This window comes from Numida meleagris, chromosome 2, assembly GCF_002078875.1.
Source record: "Numida meleagris isolate 19003 breed g44 Domestic line chromosome 2, NumMel1.0, whole genome shotgun sequence".
Taxonomy (NCBI): Eukaryota; Metazoa; Chordata; class Aves; order Galliformes; family Numididae; genus Numida; species Numida meleagris.
Window position 1 is genome coordinate 81586946 of NC_034410.1, and position 21345 is coordinate 81608290.

At 39.4% G+C, this 21345-nt stretch overlaps 1 protein-coding gene across 3 annotated transcripts in view; it reads left to right on the forward strand.

Annotated features, from left to right (window-relative positions):
- Nucleotides 1-21345, forward strand: part of FHOD3 (formin homology 2 domain containing 3) — a 360289-nt gene that overhangs the window by 139675 nt on the left and 199269 nt on the right. For all 3 annotated transcript variants that reach the window (XM_021387316.1, XM_021387312.1, XM_021387314.1), the window contains exon 4: nt 17532-17599. In XM_021387316.1, coding sequence (XP_021242991.1) covers nt 17532-17599 — 68 coding nt within the window. The remainder of the gene's footprint in view (nt 1-17531; nt 17600-21345) is intronic.

Genomic DNA, 21345 nt, shown 5'->3' on the forward strand with positions numbered 1-21345 from the left:
TTTTAAAAAGAATTTAGAAAGAACGACAGTGTGTTTGGAGGAAGGAAAGGGATCAGATCCATAGTAGCTCTCAGAAGGTGAAGACTGTACAATGCACTGCCAAAAATCCAATGGGGTTAAGAGAGGCTGAGGTTTTTCACTCCATTTTCTGCTGTAGCTTCCACCCAGGTGTCATTCTCGCAGAATTCTTCTTTTCTTGTGGCAGTTATTTAAATTATATACAATTTGCTCTGTGTGTTTCTCAGCCTTTAAGTAATGTAAACAGGACATAAAGTTACATCTGTACAGAATTGTCTTTTATTTAAAAGGAAAAAGTGGTCTTTGTATCCTTCATGTATACGTACAGTGACTTTGGATGAATAAATAATATTAATTATTGAAAGACCTCTGTTCTGTGTGCTGGACCAGTTGTTAAGTAGTTGCTATGATAAATAAGGCACTGAGCAATGTTCCCAAGTTGTTGATGTATGATTTTTTCTATCTCTTGCTAAAGCTGAATAAAAGCAGTAAGAAAGGGCCTCAATTTCTGCTCTGAAATAAGGCTGCTGAAGAAGTAAGAGAATAAATTTGGTCTGTATCTGTGAAAGCTTTGACTTCAGCGCCACGAGTAGAAAGCAGTAGCAGAGCACCTTTTCAGCCAAAGGGCAAGGAGACACTGATGTCTCCATGAAGGCCCCGGCAGCCTTTGTCAGGCTGGCTGCTTCCCAACACTGGTGATAACTTGTGTGTCTTGTGCTCATCTTCCTTGGTCAGTATCTGGGATGACTTCCAGCTGTCTGGTTAAATCCTTGGCAGTCAGTGCTGATACCAGCAAGGATGTTTGATGTCTGCAGCAGAAGAATTCAATTCATTTTGATGACCACATAAATGAGTTAGATTTATGTTTGGTGTCAACACCCTTGCACAGGAGAAGTCACTGGTGACAGGAGTGACTTTTCCGTTGCAAAAACAGGCTGGATGAGTGATTGAGCTTTTTCTTCTCTTTCTTCAAGCAAACTGGAACTGAGATTCTTCCTGGGAAGAGCCTAGCAATGTTTACACCTTACTCCCCCCTTCTCTTTGTCCCTAGTATGTTTGATAAGCTAAGGGAAGAAATCCTAAATGAACAGAATTTCTGTTATCTCTCAGTGAATATCTGAAAGCTCAAGCTAAAGCAAGTCTGTAGTATCAATTTTGGATTCAGTTTCACAAGAAACAATTTTATATAGGATAACAGAATCATTGAATAGAACCACAGAATTTTTTTGCACTGGGAAGGACCTTAAAGATGATCTAGTGGTAACCTTCTGCCCTGGGCAGGGCTGCCACTCACCAGATCAGGCTGCCAGAAGCCCCATCCAATGTGGCCCTGAACACTTCAAGGGATGAGACATCTGCAGCTTCTCTGGGCATTCTGTTCCAGTGCCTCACCACTCTTACAGTGCAGAATTCCTTTCTTATATTTAAATCTGCTCTTTTATTTTAAAGCAATTGTCCTATCATGACAGTGATAGAGTCCCACTCCAGCTTTTCTGTAGGCCTCCTTTTGGAACTGAAAGACCTCAATGAGGTCTTCTCAGAGCCTTCTCTTGTCGAGGTTGAGTAACCCCAAACTCCCTCAGCATCGTCATCATAACAGAGGTGCTCAAGCCCCCTAATCATCTCTGTGGCCCTCCTCTGGACCCTCTTCAACAGATCCACGCCTTTCTTGTGCTAGGGGCTCCAGAGCTGAATGCAGTGCTGTCAGGGTCTCATGAGGACAGAGTAGAAGGGGAGAATCACCTCCCTTGCCCTCCTGATCACACTTCTTTAGTTGCAGCCCAGGATATGGTTGGCTTTCTGGGCTGCAAGTGCACGCTGCCAACTCATGTCAAGTTCCTGAAGTGGGAATGGACAGGGATTTATTTATTTACTCTGAGGTCTGTGCTAACCAATCTACTCTGTCAAGTGAAAATGTTATGATGTAGTTCGTAATGTTGTTTTACATAGTTCTTCAAGGAAGAAAAAATATGTAACACAGGAGATGGCCAAACCATGCAGGAAACAGTTGTGGATTTACCAGGAACAGTGAGTGGATCTTGAATTCTCATAGCATGTGTGATACTTCTTGAACTACGTTTTTTTTTTTTTTAAATCTGCAATGCCTATTAGTTACCCTGAAGGGAAGATCTTGTCCTTTAATGTTCTTGAAGGTCCTAGCTGTTCACTTGCTTTTAGTTGCACAGTTATATACTTGTCAGTATGATTAATGAGCAATGTAAAGTATGCACACACACACTCACACACAAAAAAAGAGGGAACAATGACAGATCTTCCCTGAGCAAGAGACAAATCTAAAAAGGCAGTAAAGTACTTGTATTTGGTGCAAAAGCAAAACAGTTTTTACTTTCATCTGATTCCAAAATACCACAGTGCACACTTACACTAAGTGAATTTATGAATTTTACATCCTGAATTTCAAAATTTTACATCAAGAAGGTAAACATATGTAGCATGGATGCCACAGTAGGCACATGCTTCATGTCCATCAAATGGATGAGAAACTGCAGAATTGTTTGAAGCCTCTTCATGTACCCATCAGGGTGGGATGTCACCCAGTGCAACACATTGGCTCAGGGCAGGGTCAGCTCAGCAGGCTGTGTGGGGCTGGGTGCTGAATGCCTCCAGGCATGGAGACTTCACAATTAATTGATTCTTTTAACTTACATACAAAACATATACTTAGGTTTGGGTTAGCAGAGCTGATACCAAAAGGAAATGTATGTGTTACAATACCTTTATGCACGCTCTTGTCATAAATATAGTTGTTTATGTAAAAGTCATACTGAATCTATCACAGTATTTCCTCAGTGAAAACATGAGGTACACAAATTCACGAACACTTTTGAAAGGCGATCCCTGAGTGATGTCCAGTGTTCATTGTGTATATTTTTAGGACAGTTTCATGGCTCAAGAGTGGTTGCGCTAGTTTGGGTTTGTGATAAGAAACTAAGGATGTGTAATGCTGTGGCTGAAATTGGTGCTGTAGTTTCATGACCTTAATGCTTAGCAATGAAAGTTTTAGTTTAGTAACTAAGACCAACATGCTTTCTGTGATGTGGGACAAAATTTGTAAAGAGGGATCTTCAGTCAAAGTAAAAATTTTTGCATCTTTGTGAACGTGAAGGATGTTGGCTCTTTACCTAGGAATGTGAATCAGGAAATCGGTCTATTTGTCCAACAGACAGAATGACTGACTAACTTTTTTTCCATGTGACCTGCAAAGCTTAAATTTTCTTTCAGCCTTTCAAGACATTTTTACTGACCTTAGAACATTTCAAAGTTAATATTTCTGTTCAGCTGTTGTTTAAAGCCGTCACAGAACTCACCTAAACTGACCCAAAAGAGCATTTTCTAAAACAGTGACCTGTTTTAGAAATGAAATATCTCTTTTGGGACAAGATTTGTTCCTGATACAAGTGATACGTTGCTGCATGTAGCTGTATGGTTGTAGCCTACAGCAGGAAATCGGGAATTATTTCTGTCTTAGCCGTTCTGTGCTGGATGACTGACTTTTGCTGCACAGTGAGATGCTATCTTTATGTCGTTGCCTCCCAAGAAATATTATTTGTCATTATCAGCAGTACTGTGGATGAGTAGTGCAAGAGCAGTTGAATAACTTTGTGTAGCACTTCCTGAAGAATGACTGAGCAACACGCTGATGCGTGAATAACTTCTGTAACAGTATCAGTGCTTGGATATCTTTTTCTTGACAGACTTTACAGCCAGCCCTAATCATCATAACTGATACACTGCATTTTGGTACATGGAAATGGTAGAGCTGTAGCTGAGAATGATAGTAAAGTGGAAAAAGCAAGAAAGCAAAATGTAGCATTTCTGAAGAATTAATTGTAGTTTTCATACTTTCTTGTAACTGATATTTTGGGGCAACTGATATAATCCTAAAGTGAGTTATTTTGAAAGCAAATAGAAACAGCTGATCTGGACAAGTATGTATGTGCATATAAATATGTGTGTGTATACTAAAAAAAAAGGAAAGAAAAAAGTAATGGAGGTGAAACTGGACAGCTTTGGAGTCAAACATCTCATCAGTCAGTCTTATATCAATTCTGGTTTTTGTATGGTGCTTTTGAGGCTCTGAAATGCAGATCAGCAAGTATTTGTTAGGACGAATGGGAAAGTTAAGAGGGATAAAAAGTGCAGCATTTTATCGAACTATTATATTAGTTTTAAATTTCCACTAGAAATCCCATTGCTCGGAGAAAGACTTGAGAAAATGCCCATAAAGATTCAAATGGTCTTAACTGGAAACATCTGCACAAGTCAGGTGCTGCTTGTTAGGTCTATTCAGCAGCTGAAGAGGCTGAAGTTGAGCTATGCTGAAGTTGCAGAAAATGGGTTTAAAAGGAACCAGAACCAGAAATGGATAGATTGACGGTATATCTGGGCTTGGGCCATGGGAGCTCTGCCATTGCAATGAGCAGAGCAGAGGAATCAGAGCTGTCACCTGGAGGGCTACTGTGATACTCCCATTCTCCATAAGCATGAGAGAATGTGAGGAAAGTGCACTGAGGGACCTTTTGCGTAGAGAAACACTTAGCCTAGCAGTTAGCTGTATTTATATTACAAATTAAAATTTCCATTCCCTATGGCAATTAAGCTACTAAAATTAGCTTACCACATGGAGCCTTCTAAAATGAAACCATTGCCTTTACATGTTTGTGATCTGTACAACTGATGTATATAATATGAATATATATTTCAATATGTATAATATTATGTTCAAGTAATGTGTGTATATATTTTGTGTATATATAGTCCGTGTGTGTGTTTATAGTTTGTATTTCCTTGATTAATTAGGGAAGTAGCTAGGGCTTTTTACAGCCTGTGACTGAATTAATAATGAACAGAGGAAAATGTAGTTTAGATGAATGCTTTCATGCGGCTTTGGTCAAATTACTTAGAGGTGGAAATAATCAGCGGTTGAGTTAAGTGAGAGGCATGATATATACTGGAAAAGCTCCATCGTATGTCAGATGTTTTACAACTGTGATAAATGGCTCCAGATAAATAACGCTAACATGTGTTAAACAAGTTCAGGCCAAGTGCAGTATGGTATGGTAAACAGAGATTGCACTTCAGGAATGTTTGAAAATATAAATGGGTGATATATGGTTTTGAAGAGCACTCTTTTCTCTGCGGAGGGTAAAAGAAAGATTCTTCGAAGATGCTTCAGATATAACTTTTTATTATTGTAACTGTTTTTAACAAGTACAGACCTAGAGGTTTGCTGGTACTGAAAGCGATTGTTTGGGTTGTTCAGCTGTTTTGAGCAGTGTATTCCAGGCAGGTTTGAAATAGGCATGAAATTGCCTTGGATCAGCACAGAACTAAACTGTAGGGAAAATAAAACAGTACTTGGAGGGACTTTTCCTTTAGATTCTATTTATTAGGAAAACTGTTGATGAAGAGTGAAACTTTACGAGGAAGTTAGTCACAGTGAAGCTAGGAATGCTGGTTCTGTCAACTTCATGAGGTGAAGAGAGCTCCTTCCCCTAATGAGCAGCACACTGTTGCTGGGGAAGGAGCTGGGCAGCCATGCTTTCAGAACAGCAAACCTGGTCCCAAAGCTATGTTTGCTGTTTTTTTCTCCCTTCCTTTTTCTAAACTGTCGTGGCAGGAAAATACGTGTGTGTGTGTGTATATATATATATATATATATGTATATGTATATATATATATATATACACAGATATGTACGTAATATTGCTGCTGCAGTAGGGGAAGGTACATTGCAACCATGAATTCACGTGTTTTGAAGTTCATAGTGTATAAATTTAAGGATACAGATTTTAATTACATATTTGTTTCGTTCTCTTTGTCTTACAAGAATGATATATGTCTTGAACTGGACAAAAAAGTAACAAAAGATATTGCCTGTTCCTTTGAGGAACCCATATCCAAAACATTTTGATAATGCAAGAAAAAGCCCAGTTTTCTGCCAATGTAAATTTACAAAAATATTGAACAGTCTCTTGATCTCACTTGCAAAAAGGTGCATAGTTCATAGTCCACTGAAAAAATAAGAACATGGTGCTGCTGATGAGGAAAACAAGAATTTGGACATCGTTTATTTCATTTCAGAGTAGCACTCCTATATTTTCTATCTTGTCTTAATATGGTTTCTTATGTAATTTTCACTGATAATTCTTCTCTAAACTTTAATTCTGGATCTGGAGGGTCTGGAATTCAATGCGCCCAGATCATCAGGTTTGGGGACAGGATCTGAGTGCTGCTCAGGCAGCCCTCAGTGGCAGGAGTCATTCGCTCCTTGTCTCTGCATCCCTTCACTGGGAGGAGTCACAGAAGAGCAGGCCGCACCAGGGCAGTCAGTGGAAGGAGGTCCCATAGTAATGCAAAGCTATGTTCCAGCACTGACTTTCTGTAGCTCTCAGCCTCAGCTTAAAGCGTTGCAGTTTCCAGACTGTGCAGCTTAATAGACCATTCCAGTCTGTTTTAGCTGGTTTTGGTGGTGAGGGAGGAATTGAAATAATTTTCTCTGCCAGAAGCTAAATCCAAACCTGCTTTTCATGTGAGTGTCTCTCACAGTGGCACGTAGGATCTGTGAGGCTCATGCACTTAAGCAAACTCTCTCATTTCCAAGTGCAACTGAGCGAAGCATGCAGCATGGAGTTTCTTACTTGCTGTACCTGTCTAGGGAGGTGAAACAGTTGCTCAGGTATTTTCTTGTATACCCAACCATGCTGCCAGTATCACACATCTTGTTCCCGGGAATGTGTGGTGTCTGGTAGGGCTGCCAGTTCTGGCACAGGGAGCTCAGGGCTGCTAGCTCCCGCACGCTGTTACCTTGCTTGTCAGCCTGCTGTGTTCATCCTGGTGCCTGTGCCACATTCTCTGGATGCTTCCTCGTGTCTCTCTGGCTGAAAGGCACTGTGTAGCACAGGTAGCAGCAATGGGGCAGCCAGCAGGCGTCCACATCAGATGAGAGTCCTACACCAGCGTGGTTTAACTTGAGGCCCACTTTGACTCGCTTTCTCTCTTACCCATTCTAGTTTATTCTTGGGATTTTCTTTTCCTTTCAGTTGCAAAAATGATGCATTTTTCATCTGTCCCAGCAATTTCAGAGTGATGGGAAATTTTCGGACCCTGAACCATTTTGACATCTGCTTTAAGTATTTGTGCTACCCTCTGTCCTTTGGCACATCTGATGATTTTCTTAATTTCTTTTCTGTTAGAAACCAGCTTATTTTAACTTGATTTCTGTTGATTTAACTTATATCCTGTAGGCATACAATCTCTTCAAGGATTTAGATTTTCATACAATCTTTCAAATAACTGTAGCATAGTTTCTATCTTTCTCAATTTGATCTTTGTATCTTAAATATGCCTGTGACTTTAAGTAATGAGGTGAGTATTGAAGGCAAACGGGTCAGTGATGTCCAGGAGAAAACTACCTTACTGCTATTAATAAGAGCCCTAAAACACATCAAGATGCATGGCAAAGGACAGGCCAACTTCCTTGAGCAGAGCTGATTAACCAGCCTAGTGCTTTTTATTGAGATTGTGTCTGCTGGAAACTGAGACTTGCTTAAGGGACTGTTCTTTGCTGTATTAATGTTGTTATACTTAGCAGAACAAAGACCTGGTCTGCTGAAATGCTCTATATTCAAAATCAGTAAACCCTAAGTTGAATTGTTGTGTCCAGGTTTGGCCACTTAAGAGTGTGCAGGGACTGGCAGAAAGCCTGCAGCGTCTCCCATGAGCTCATGTAATGCAATGCGGTCTCTAGGTTTTAAGGATGTGCAATACCACTGCAATCACCAGCAGTGATCTGAGAAGCAGTGCCTTTATCAGATTTCTACCACCACTCCCTGCTGATACTGTCTCTTTTGCCTGATGCCTTTCTATCAGGTGAGTGGTGTAAGCCCACTGTCTACATTTTCAAGTGGCTTCTGATAGCATTCAACATCTGCAGTTAACTGGGAGGCTGAGTCCCCAGAGGTCTTTCAGCTGGAAAACCCTGATGTACTTCCTGAGGATGGACGGGGCTCACTGGAACACCCCAGTCTTAAAGTTATCCTCTGACCCATTTTGGCAAGTCTTATGCAACAGCAAAATTTGATCTGAACTTGAAGCTCAGGAGCTCATTCAGGTTCTTGGCAGAAACTTGTGGTTTCTGAGCTCAGATGTTTCTGCCTCTATCCTAGCTGTCAGCACAGATAAGACACAATTCTGAGGATAGCAGGTGTGGGTCTGCTATCATTTTTCCAACATTTTTTGCCTTTTTTTTTTTTTTTTGGTAATTGATTGATATAATTTGCTTGTTGCTGTCTGTTTACTAATACTTGCTGAGTATGCAGGACAACGTGTTGGCACAGTGTGCTTTAAATGGAATGAAACCAGAAAACTCATACAATGACCAGCATCATGTTATTAAATGCTTGTAATCCAAAAAGCACTGATGTCCTTGTGTAAGCACAAACATAGAGTTCAGCAATTCAAAGACCTATGTGCAAACTGAAACAAAAGTTGAAGATTTGCTTTGACTTACGTTTTTTTATAATTATTTCTTAGCCTCAGACTGGTTACAGTAATCTCTAAAGAAAACAGTATGTTCTTCTGCATTATTTTCTTTTCTAGCAATTTTCCCTGGCTACATTTACTTGCATGATGTAACCTATATTTTAGCATAACAACTACTTTCCTACTGTATTACTGTCCAGGGAACAATTCTGCATCAGTAGGGAGATCAATAAGATGACCTCTCAAGTCTTTGCCATCACCACCTTCTGTAATACAGTGCTGTAATACTTGACCTTGCTCTGTAGCCTTTTTCCTTCTGTAACCCTTTGACTCTTACAAAGAGCATTCACAGCATTTTTGGCCGTATGAAAGTGCCCTCCTATGAAGTTATCTAACTTAAATGCTGTTTCCTGCACTTCAGGACTGAAGGGCTTATTAGTGCCTTTGCATTCAAGTGAGGAGGGCCTATCTAAATAAATCTGAGCAGGGAAATGTGCTGCAGTGCCTGTTCCAAAGCAGGACTGAATATGCTGAACAGGCAGAGGATATCTATTCTTTTGTAATATGTTGGCAGGGCTGTAACTTTCAAATATGCCTTTCTAGTGCTGCTTTTTTATGTCGTGGAAGGAAGGAAGACCTGCTTGAGCAGTCTGTTCTAGATCTTTACTCCCTTTATGGACCTGCATATTGTGCTTCACTGCCATTGCTCTTTCCCCCTGTGTTCAGAATGCATTAGTAGGCATCATACTGGGTGTGAGGCATAACTCGAGGTGAATTCTGTATGCTGGCTTGCAAAATCAGAAAGGAAAAATTTGAGAGAACTAATTTGGATGCCTTTCTGTCCCTGCTTGCTCATAACCTTCAGCTTGTAAATAAGGGCAGATGCTGTTTTTTGGAGTTGGACCAGCAATGATTGCTGAGAACTCCCCAGCTTCAGTCAGTCCATGAAAACCAGTTCTAGAAAAGATAAATATTTTTTTGCAGTGAACAGCCCCGTATGTTCTTTATCTTTTCAGAGGCAACTGACGTATAAAGCCTGTAGTGTTTTTTCTCCTGTTTTTTTTTTTTAATTACTGAAATGCTTGAGCCTTTTGAGCCAAGCATTTTTTTCCTTTTTTTTTTTTTAATTTTGCTGCTGTTTTCTGTGCAGTTAGTATCATTCCTCTTTGATTGGGTTTTACTGTCCTATTCTAATGCTTACTTTGTAATTTAAATGCATAACCTACTGTTATGCTCTTCTGCTGTTGGGCTTTTCTACCGCTTACATCCTTTTTTTGGCAGCAGCATTTCTGCAGAACTGAGTAAGGAATACAATATTGAGTGCAGAGGTACAAAAGTTAGGGAAAAAGCACCAGACCACTTCTGTCAGCCAGGCTCGCCCTGTCCTCAGCCCACATCAGCTGGTATTTCCTTCCTTGTTATTAATGAGTAAACAGGGCCTTAATACACCAAGTAAATAAGAAATAGAAACGGGGAAAGGAAGTTTTACATCATCTGGTTTTAGGATTCCCTTTATTCTTAGCATGAGAAGATGTACAAGTATGGAGTATCAGACACCATAGCTGTAACCTGCAGGATCCAGATGAAAAGTAATGTTCCCTTTTGCACTTCACTGTGTAAACAATTACTGCATTTTGACATCTCCCTTTAGGGTAAGTGATTTGCATTTGTGTGCTGTAGTGTGTATGGATAGTGGGATAAATGTTCTTCCTAGTTCCAGTGCATGTGGATGGGCTACAAGAGCAAAAGAACAGTAATTTAAAGCTTTCCAAAGGGGAAATTCAGGCTAAAGGTTTATCTGTTCTTTCATCTCTGTTTCCTTGTCCTCAAGATCCTCATTCTTCTCTTCAGTCCTCTGGAGCTTTCTATTGTTACTCCTTTTTCCCTAAATGGTTGAATTGCATTTCATATCTCTTGGCAGTATAGGTGCAAGAACTTTGGTTTTTGCTCTTTGTTTGGAGGACACTGATACTTGGAGAAGTGGATACATTTGTTACTCAATTAAAATTGTTCTGACAACTTCATGTTAATTCACTTGTGACAGAAGGTAGGTAGGACTTACAGTGCTTCAGAAAACCATCCAGAAAAACTTCAGTTCAAAGCCTTCTTCCCCAAATGGGATTTCCACCCTGCGTTCTCTCCCTGTGGGAGTGCACTGGATGTTTGTTGCCTGTGGTTTCTTGCAATGGAAGCAAAAAATAAGTTAACCCTTGTAAGAGCTGTAGGAAAACCTGAGGTGTGAGTGTACAGAGCTGCACTGCAATTCTGGCAGTATGGGGTAACTGTCATCACCAGCAGAAATCTCACCTTGCAGCCCAACCCACGGGCTGCCCTGTGCTTACAAATGCCTCCTTCCCACAGCTGGCTCTTGGCACCATCTTCTTTAAGCATTTGGCTTAGGGTAGAGGGCAAGGCAGGGCAGGATATCTGAGGCTGTTCTGTGGCTTTCGTACTCTCACTCCCCAGTGATGGATCCTTCACAGAGAAAGGGAAGAAGTATGCAGGCTCACAGCTCTACTCATATGCAGGCTCCACAAAGGATCCCCCTCTTGGGGTAGGGGCAAAGGACCCCGTGCTGAGCAGAGGGGCTGTCCCAGCTAATTAGCCAAGCAGCTGTGCTGTCTCTGAATGAAAACGAACTGCAGTGGGTTTTGTCCTCATTGTGAGGCTGGCAGCATTCCTCAGGATGCAGCGAGGAAATTCCTGGGGCTCGGTCAGTGCTGACAGTAAGGTGGGCTCTCGGTTCCACTGCCAGCCTTGACTTACACGCAGCCCATTGCTTTTCATCAGCTCATACTTTATTGTGGAAAACTCCACACTTTTTCCGCACCAAGTGCCTGGCCTTTATCCCTGGATTAATGGGAGAATATATAGCTAGAGTTTACATGTGACACTGCACTCCTGGATGTGTAACTAACTATTTGACCAGGAAAAAGAAATAAAACCAAGATCGGGTAAAGAGAAAAAATGAGGATTCATAATATGCAAAGCAAAGTGATCTCAGTAGAAGCAGCAATTATGTTAATTTATTAGTGGGCAATCTGCCTATGAATGAATCCCCTTCTAGGGGGTCTCAGAGTAAAAGGAGAGCACACTGTCTTGCCAGCAAATGTGTTGCTAGCTTTTGTGGACAAAAACAAAACAACAGAGGCTCTTCTTGGCATTGGACCAGGTCTTTTCTTAGAGTACTGCTTTAATTTGCTTGATGTATGTGAAAGAATGGCACACTGCGCTAATTACTTTTATATACAGTCATCCTAGGGATCTGCAGTCCTGTAGGTACCTGTGGGTCCACTTGAGTTAGCATGGTGAAGTCTATCAGGCTGTTACCTGAAGCCTGTTTTCAGGATGGGACCCAGACACACAAGTTTTTGCCATTCTGCTCCAGTTTTAACCTAGTTTTATGGTTGTGTAAATTCATTCAGAGTAACACCCATTTAAAACTGAAGTAGTGTAGTAATAAATTCAGAGGTGTGGCACTCTGTTTTTCCGGAAAGTTTTTTTTATGGTAATAAACAACTTTATTTTTTGTTTACCCTCCCTCCCCAGTCAGTGCTGGTGGAAAACACCACAGTCGAATTAAATTCTGAAAGGCAGATTAACTATTACTTCCTTTTGCTGAACATTCTAGACAAAAGTGTTTTATTCATTGTTGCAGGGACAAGAAATTAAATTTTAGTTTCTTAGCACCAGCCGGTTTGCTAATGGCAGACAGAATATTACTCCTGTCCCATGCAAGGAGTTCAGCAATGAATGGCAGGAAATATTTAAAATGTCCTTTAATTAGATCTGCACCAGGTGCCCTGCTAATGTAATCAAATGTAGAATTAATCTCCCTTTTATGTTTTTGTTAGGAAGGGAGCTTCATCTTGAAATTATAGCTTAAAGAGAAGAAGCATGGATAGGAGATCTTGAGGTCATTCAGGCAGCAGCAAGTGAAGCAGAGCAACTCCCATTTGTGCTCAGCCAGATGTTCATGAGCCTTTGCCAATAGCTCAAAAGGCTGATGCTACATAAATTACTATATCCCAGGGACTAATTCAATGGGTGTGATGGAAGAGGAAGGGAGGAGAATGGTGCCCTGTCGGTCAGAGGTCAGGTGTAGCACATGGAACTGAGCCATGCAATATTCAGACAGTTTTTTTATTTTTTTTTAATTGTGGATTTAAAACAACAACAACAACAAACTTCACACAGAAAGTGGAAGGAAAGTCAAAAATTTCATTAGGAATTTAAAGGCCAATTACTGTTCTCTTTAAATCCTACTTCCCATGTAGTCAAACGAATTGAATTCTCACTGAAGTTTGAGCCTCTGACAGTCATCTTTGAAAATATATAGTCCCTTTGGAAAGCTACTGGTGGTCTGATAAAATAAAGATCCTTAAGGCTTCTCTTGCTTTCTGAAAAGATGCCAACTGCAGACTGATCTGCCTCACCGCCACTGTCATTATTTGAATGGAATTTGTCTAGAAAAATCCCTTTTCATCTAGTGTGTGTTGTTTTTCTTTCCTCTCCAGGAGAGTTATTTTTACAGAAGTAAAAGCAAACAAACAAAAACCCAGGGTAATAAATAATGGTTTTCTTTTAAAGCGTGAAGCGTTCTCTCAAACAAAGCACCGTGACTGCAAGAAAGGAGGCACTTCTAGCTTGCTGCCTCTCCTGCTCGTGTCTATTATCACAAGCCCAGTTTCTTTGACATCCCACTTGTAGAAAGAGGTGGTAAGCACTGTCATTGTCTTTCAAGACAATGCACCTAGGCCATATGGTGCAAAGGATAATTTAACAAATGTGACTCTTGCTTGTTACAGGAAGGCAAATAAGAATGAAGCTTGTACCGTACCAGGAACAGTTTTTCTACCATGTGGTTTCAGAAGAGTTTACTCTGATGTTGAATGTTTGAGGATATCAGTGCTGATGCCTTCTATTTTCTCAAAACGTCCCTCAGGCTAAAAATGCAAAGCAGGATTTCAAGGGTAGCGGGATCCCCGTTTAGCCAATCAGTATTGCTCTATCAATGGGAAGCTACCATGGAGGGACAAAGTGCCTTATATCTTTCTTCTAAAATAAAGAAATAAGCAGTGCCCTCTAGTGTTAGTTACCATCAAAGGAAACCTCTAGGGGACTTCTCTAGCATCTAGATAACCACAGTTAAACCTTTTCCGCAGCTGCAGATGCCACTCTTTCCTTTCTTCTTCACTACTTTTGTTTAAGAAATAAATGCAGTGGCATAGCTTACTGTGACATACCTTTCTGAAATGTGCCCGTTTATTGCTAAGTAGACCCAGTCAGTCAGCTCAGACTTCCTGACCTAATGTACCCTGTCCGATCTTGAAGCGCAGGAGTGTGTATATCTGCAGTCCATTGCTGACATGTGTGAGGACTGAAGGTTTTTTTTACAAAAGAGATGGATAGTCTTGAAGCTTTACAGAATTACATAGCAGTGTGTCTTCCTGCCTGATGTTCAGAGGCTCAATTTCTGCATAATTCAGGCCTGACATAAGCATTCAGCAGCATGTTAACACCAGTCAGAGTGGGGTCTTTTGGGCCGTCCTGGGAGCACCTTGGAGTTTTTTGGTTCTAGTAACAGCAGCAGTGCGTGCTGCTTCAAAGCCACCAGCACCATTTGTTGCAGCTACAGAAGTCTCTGTCAGGGATGTGCCTGTGGGAACTGTGGTCACCTCTGTTCTTTAACAGGGGAAGCTATTTTTCATTTTGTTTAAAAGAGAGCAAAGCTTTACATTGCTAATGTAAAGCAGTTAGTGCTAAAAAGCATTTGCTATCTGCTTTCTCCGCTTTCTGAGTTGTATTCAGTGTGAAAACATTGTAAGAAAAAGTGCCTTTCCATCTTTGTGTTCTGTTTTCTACTATAGCAAAAGAGCTTACTGGTTCTTTTGACCTTCCAGTTTCTGTTGATGTGTTTTCACAGCCTTGGTTCTAATCTGATCCTTTTGGGACCAGCCCCAGAGGTCCCCATGGTATTACATTCACTGTTGGCAAATGGGAATTCCATAAGCCCAAGCGCTCCAGAGCTTTCACGTGTTGTACACACTTAGAGCTTTCTGATGCACAGCACACAGAAACAAAATAAATATACAAGTCTGTAGAAAGCAACCTATGATGGACCTTGTCTTACATGGGCTGGCCTGCCTTCATTGAGATTAATCGCGAACTGGGGCTTTCTAAACCAAAGCATTTTCTAACAGAGCTCTGAAGAGCAACTGTTTCACTTACCTGCTTGGGTTATGTTCTATGAATGTTTCTGGTGGCTGCCAGCAGTCCAAGAATTAAACAGTCAGTATATTGCCCATAGGTAAGGATATCAGGTGAAATGGTTAGAAACTTGAATTTCCAACCTTGTTCAGCAAGGTTCGCTCAATGCAAGGTGGGAACTGTGAACACTGGTTGTCTCTCTGTAGTTAGCTCAAGTGTTTGGGATGTCTGCTGCTGTCCTGTTAACTCTGCTTTTACCAAACTCGATACTTCCAATAATTACTGATTCTTTAGCTCTAATGATAGACCCTATTATAGACTGCGTGTAATAATCTTTCATTTTTGCTGCAGATGAAGAGGGAGAGCATTGTTTGTGGTGGCTGCCAAGGATGAGGTTATATTCTGTGAAAAGACTGGGAGAAAAAATGCTTGGCATTGTTTCTCTGAGATGTACCAAAAATCTGCATGCACCAATGAAAGCAACTGTCGTTAAAGGATCATAACAATGGGTTGTTAGCCCTTTCCCCCAGGCTGGGATGGTGATTGTTCCTGTTCTAAAAAAGGAAAGGGAAAGGGAAAGGGAAAGGGAAAGGGAAAGGGAAAGGGAAAGGGAAAGGGAAAGGGAAAGGAAAAGGGAAAGGGAAAGGGAAAGGGAAAGGAAAGGAAAGGAAAGGAAAGGAAAGGAAAGGAAAGGAAAGGAAAGGAAAGGAAAGGAAAGGAAAGGAAAGGAANGGAAAGGAAAGGAAAGGAAAGGAAAGGAAAGGAAAGGAAAGGAAAGGAAAGGAAAGGAAAGGAAAGGAAAGGAAAGGAAAAAGGAAAGGAAAAAGGAAAGGAAAGGAAAAAGGAAAGGAAAAAGGAAAGGAAAAAGGAAAGGAAAGGAAAGGAAAGGAAGCAAAAACAAAAACAGATGGCATTTGTTAGAAAGTTGATATTTATGTACAAAGTTGCCAGAACTTTAAGAAATGGTGCCTCTCTTAATTAAGATGATAATGTACTGCCTTGTTTGGAGAGACTCTGCTCATAATGATGCTGAATTATGAATAGAGAGAAATTAGTAGTAACAAATGCCAGATGGAGGTATCTTTCAAAGGGGAATATTTTGTATAATATGGCATGTAAATTTGACAGACCAGGTCTTAAAAGGCCTTTATTATTCTTTAAGCTTTTTTGACAAAATTACTCTTTATCCTGCCAAGAAATGCAGTTTCACATGCCAGTATGTTTTTAAGCTAGAGTAATTAAAGTATGCCTCCAAGTTTATGGCTTGAAGTGAAATTCATTCCTATGGTGTTTTGTCAGGAATCTATAAACAGTGCAAGGAAGGAGACAACTTAAAACAATAATAGTTTTGCCAATTCTACACGTTCTGCCTTTGAAATCAAAGGCAATTAGGGATGAACAAAACAACTTTCAAAGTGTTTTTAGAAAAAAAAGTTGTAAGCCTTGCTGAAGTTTTATTTCACTTTTTCCTTTGGTTGAAGATGACTGTTGGGAATAAGAAATGTTTTTCTAAAATTAAAATCTGCCATCTTTAATTGAAGCTAAAAAATGGTTACTGAGTTATAAATGTACTAACCCCTCAAATGCTGGTTTTTTTTTTTTTTTAATTCCTAAGAGAGAAAAATTTATTTTATTTTGTAGTGTAGTAATTAAAAGAGAAATAGAAAGGGAAATCAGGAGAGAAAACATAGAATTTTAAAATTTTATTTTCTCATAAGGATATTCCCACTTCACCAGCATGCCCACTTTGATTGAATGACCTGCTGCCAATCCATTGCTGCCACCCACTGCATTGCAGGTCCTTGCATGATGATCTTTGTGGAAGGCAAAGGTGGCCACAGAGGTTAGGTGTCAGTTTGTATTTGGTCTTATATTGCATCTGTGCAATACAACATGGAGGAATTTAAGGCAGTATAAAGTTTTTTTTGTGATCTCTCTCTGTCAGGTATGTTGATGCATTAGACTGAAGAGTCGAAGAACCTTATATTCAGCTCCATCCATGCATTTCCAAATACACAACAATAAACGTGAGACATGTAACACAAGAGTTTTTTCCAAAGGCACAAATATTATCACAGGATATAGAAAGGTAGCAATGGAGTTTCTTTTGTCTGCATAAAATTATTTCTGTGAGTATGCCCTGATAGAGAAATAAATGAAGGGGAATACATTTCAGTACTGGATGATGTAAAGAAGGCTTTTGCTTCATTTAGAAAAAGATCAAGATCAGTTTTCATGAGAATAAAACACTGTTTTGAATTATGCTTAGAACAGACTGTCCGGCTATTTCTGGTATTAACATTCATTGCCATTGTAGAAAGGAATTAACAATAGAAAGATGAGAACACGAGAAAAGAATGTCTGGAGGGAAGGCAGTCAAGGATGGGATTCAGTGGCTCAAGTTGTGATAACAAAAGCAAAGAGTGCTCTCAGTTGTGTCTTTTGGTACTGAGCTGGTACTTTCAATAAACCCTAAGTTTACCTAAGTGGAAAAAGAGGAATATTTCTTGGCATTTTTGAAAACTCATAAAGTTGTTTCTCACTGATCTTGTTGAACCTGTAGTAAAATTACCTGGGAGATGCAGCCTGAAGTTATGGACAACTAGCCCAGTTTTTACTTGTGTTTTCAATGAATAAGTATGTTATATCCAAAAAAAGAAAGTTCCTTTCTTTGACAGCAGTCTAGCTTATGAGACATGGGCACTACTCATCAACGCTTTTGAAGTATGTACTACCTTTGTTTGCAATGCTGCCAGTTTTGTTAATGTTGAACTTCCTTCTGTTTTCTTCTCTTCCAGAAAAACTTTACAATTCCAATGGACGGGAGCTGAGACGGGCACTTTTCTCATTGAAGCAAATATTTCAGGTGAGCAAATAATGGCTTTTTCTTCTTTCATTTGAATATGACTTAATTTCTTTATATTATTTATTTTATTTTTATGTAGGGAATAACTTACAGTTCTGGCAGAAGAGAAAATTTTAGGACCTTATTTGTAATGTGTGATTATCCAATTACCTGTTAAGGTCTTCTCTCTTTCTGTTCTTTCATCCTGTTGCTTTAGTCTTTTAAAAGGCAGGACCAGACGTGGGGTGATGGTAGACTTATTGGTTGGAACCTGCCAGGAAAAGAGAATAAATCTGGAACTCTTCATGCATGGAAACTTGATTGGGAAGACTGGAAGAAGGTTGTGAAAAGAGGAGCTAGGAAACCATTAACTGGTAGCGGCCCAGCATTTCTACAGACATAATGTTGACAAATAAGCTAGGCTGAACCTACATCTAAACCTGCAGGAAAAAAAGGTGTGGTAGGAGAGCCCTGAAGATGTTAGAATTTAGATCTAGATTAGAAGTATTGATTTATTGATTATTCCAAAGGATACTTTGTGGAGCTGAGTATTGCTTGTGACCGATATGTCTAACGAAAGGCATGGATTTGAATGTGTGTGTTCAATTTAGGGGAGACCTGGAATCAGCAGGATTTTGTGTCCATTGCGGAGAAGGGGTTGATGTGATAGATAAGTGGTGTGGGTGTTATGAAACTGAATCGGATGAAAACCTTGGATTTCAGATTGGTTTTGCTGGCTAGGCGGACGGACTTGGTAAAGGTGCCAGACCAAAAGGGAAACCATGACTGGAAAATACAGGTCATGAAAAGGGAAAACAAAAAGTAGGTGGAAACCAGAGCATACTGCAAATGTGATCCTAAAATGGAATTTAGGAGGACGCACTCCATCTCTATCAGAAAATATAAATTAAATTAATAAGAAAAGCACTTGTTCTTCTTTATTAATGGATCCATACAGACTGACAATCTATAATGTTATCCAGCTGCAATCAGCAGGTGCAAATCTGTGAAATAGCTACAAGTTTCAAGCTGTTACTTCAGAAATTTTTATTTTGTTTTAAATAAACATTTATTCTAAGGAGAATAACAATGTCACAATTCTGTGAGACTACAGAATTGCTAATTTCCAAAACACAAAGTGTTGTTTGTAAGTTTCAAAGTAAAGAATTCAGAATTTAGTAAATGTCAGGATAAAGATTTTCTTGAGCACTAGAGTAGCTGGTGAAGGAGCTGATCCATTTTACAGAAAAATTTGATAGCTGAAGACGTCTTTTTCTGAGTCAAAACAAAGCCCTTGAATTTTGAAACTTTTGGACAGGAAAGGAGTTCCAGTACTAAAATGCTCTGGTCATCTCATAGTTGTAGACTGGAAAAAACGTCATCTCTTCAAAGCATTCCTGGGGAAAGGCTGTTTGAGAATTGTGAGGATGCAAACTGAGTTTCCCTATGAGCTTGCTGCATGGGTGGACTATGTGCTCAGAGGAAATAAGGCAGGTTTCCAAGAATTTTCTCTGATTTCTTCCTTCTGGTTCACCTTAACCGCTTTGGGAAAGTATTCATATTTCTATCAGCTTATATATTCCATAGATTAATCTGAGCACTCACACACGTGTAGCAGTGAGTACTAAGCCTCTCTGTTTCAACCCATACCACAGCTCTCACACCTCTCATCAACACTGTTCCCCGTTTGGATTTTCATTTTCTCTTCCATCTAAGTTCTTTGAAGCCTACTGTGTATTTCTGAGTACTTAGTGCACAGTGCTTTCAGCTGACCCACCAGTAGGATCTCTGTCTTCCAGCTCATTAGTTTTTTTTTCATGGAAATGTTTCAATATTTATTCATCTAATAAATATAATTGCACTTGACTGGGTTGAAGAGAAATGAGGGGAAAGGGAAAAGAGAGGCACACAAATACTCTGCTTATGCAGGAACCATGGTTCTACAGAAACCTGGATAGTAGACCTGTGATAGCACAGCTGACGGCTTTATCATAACCTAGTCATAAAAGTTGAGCAGGTAATAGATATTATCCTTGTGTTTTCTGGCTTCTAATTTCTGTCTTGGCAAGTCAGCATTATTCTCTCAACATTTAATCTGTAACAAAGAGATAATCAGACTTTCCATGTGAGAGACATTGCCTCGTTTGTTGTAAAGAAAGACTTAAATTCAAATCTAGGTTATTGGAATTGCACCAGGAATTAATTTAGTTTTCAAGGTAGGCCTGCCTGACAGTTTCAGCGTATAACTATCCTAGAATAATCTGACTTCCCTGCTTCCTAGTGTATATGATAAAGAAAGAAATTTTGGAATTACCTGTTATCACTTTAAGTATTTACTTCTAGTAGAACTGTGGCCACTTGTCGAACAAAGATACCCTTCAAAAGATCTCCGTATAACCTCAGAATACAGGCTCTCATTAGTGGAGAACTGAGGAGAAAACTTCCTCAAGATGCAGAGTGCTGGTATCATATACTTTAGTATTTGAGGTAGTGCACCTAATACTGGAAAATGGAATGCTATGTGATGTAAGCTGCTTTTTGTCTGTCAGTTTTGTTGTAATTAATAGTAGCATAATTAAGGGTACCATCATAGTGTGATTTTACATAGTTCATCTCCTAATAAGCAATGAAAGAGAATATAAGATTATTTTTCTGTGTTTTAGAAAATTAAGCTTTTTTTTTTTTTTTAGTGAAGAAAAAGAAATGTTAACTTAATGAGGTAATATTGTAGACCAAACATTTTTGTCCAAATGGTCGTACTTAATTTATCCTTTAGTTCATGACATTAAATGAAATTAGCATTAGGAATCTATCTGTTTCTCAACATAAACATTTGTTTAATTTGGAATCTCATTGTATTTAGTATTGTAAATTCTTCAGCATTCTAATGCTGCAGAAATAAAATGTTGACTTCAAAACTGGTCTTTATTTTTTTTAATAGTTTTCAGAAAGTTACAGAGACTTCATCATGTCTTTAAGTGCCAAGACAGTTCATAACACCATATTTTTATAATCATTCATCATAGCTGAGTTAATTTGGCACAGCTCTGTGTCAGTATCATTTTTAATTTAAAGAGCTTCAAGGTAGAGTGCAGTCACTTATTTGCATTAAGTGGGAACAAGACCAAGTGTTCCATCAAATAGAATTTCAAATAGTCAGAGCTTTTGGTTTTTCATGCACAGCCTCAGCGAAGCTTAACAATGTTTGGCAAAAGCAGGGCCTTTGTTTCAAATTTTAAATGAAAGAGTCATTTGGCTAACACAAACCTGGAATTTCTGTTTGGTTTCTTATGGCGAGCTGTTTTTGGCAAAATGATAAAAGGTGTAAGGAGCGTTTTTCTTTGACAGAAATGTTATTCAGTTGTTGTAATTCATTCTGAAGGGTTAATATAGTCATAGCTGTGATCTTTTGCTGGACTGTACTCCATTATTCGTCTGACATGTCAATACACTTTTCATTGCTCCACAAGCAAGGAAAGTAACGTTTGTACTGTGTGAGCACTTGACTTTAAAATAACTAAGTGTGCACGTGTATGTATACACCACATGCATATACCCATGCAGATCTAACTGACGATCTGTCAGACTGCAATTTAACTCCCTTTGGATGTATTTTCTGACATATTTTTGAGATTACCAGAGATTTGTGAATTTTTGTGTGAAGTGATAAAAGTCCCAAAAACGTACAAGGACAGAATCCAAACATGGCTCTTTTATGAGAACTGCTCCAGAAGTAATGCTTCCTATTTTATTATGTCAGCCTGCAA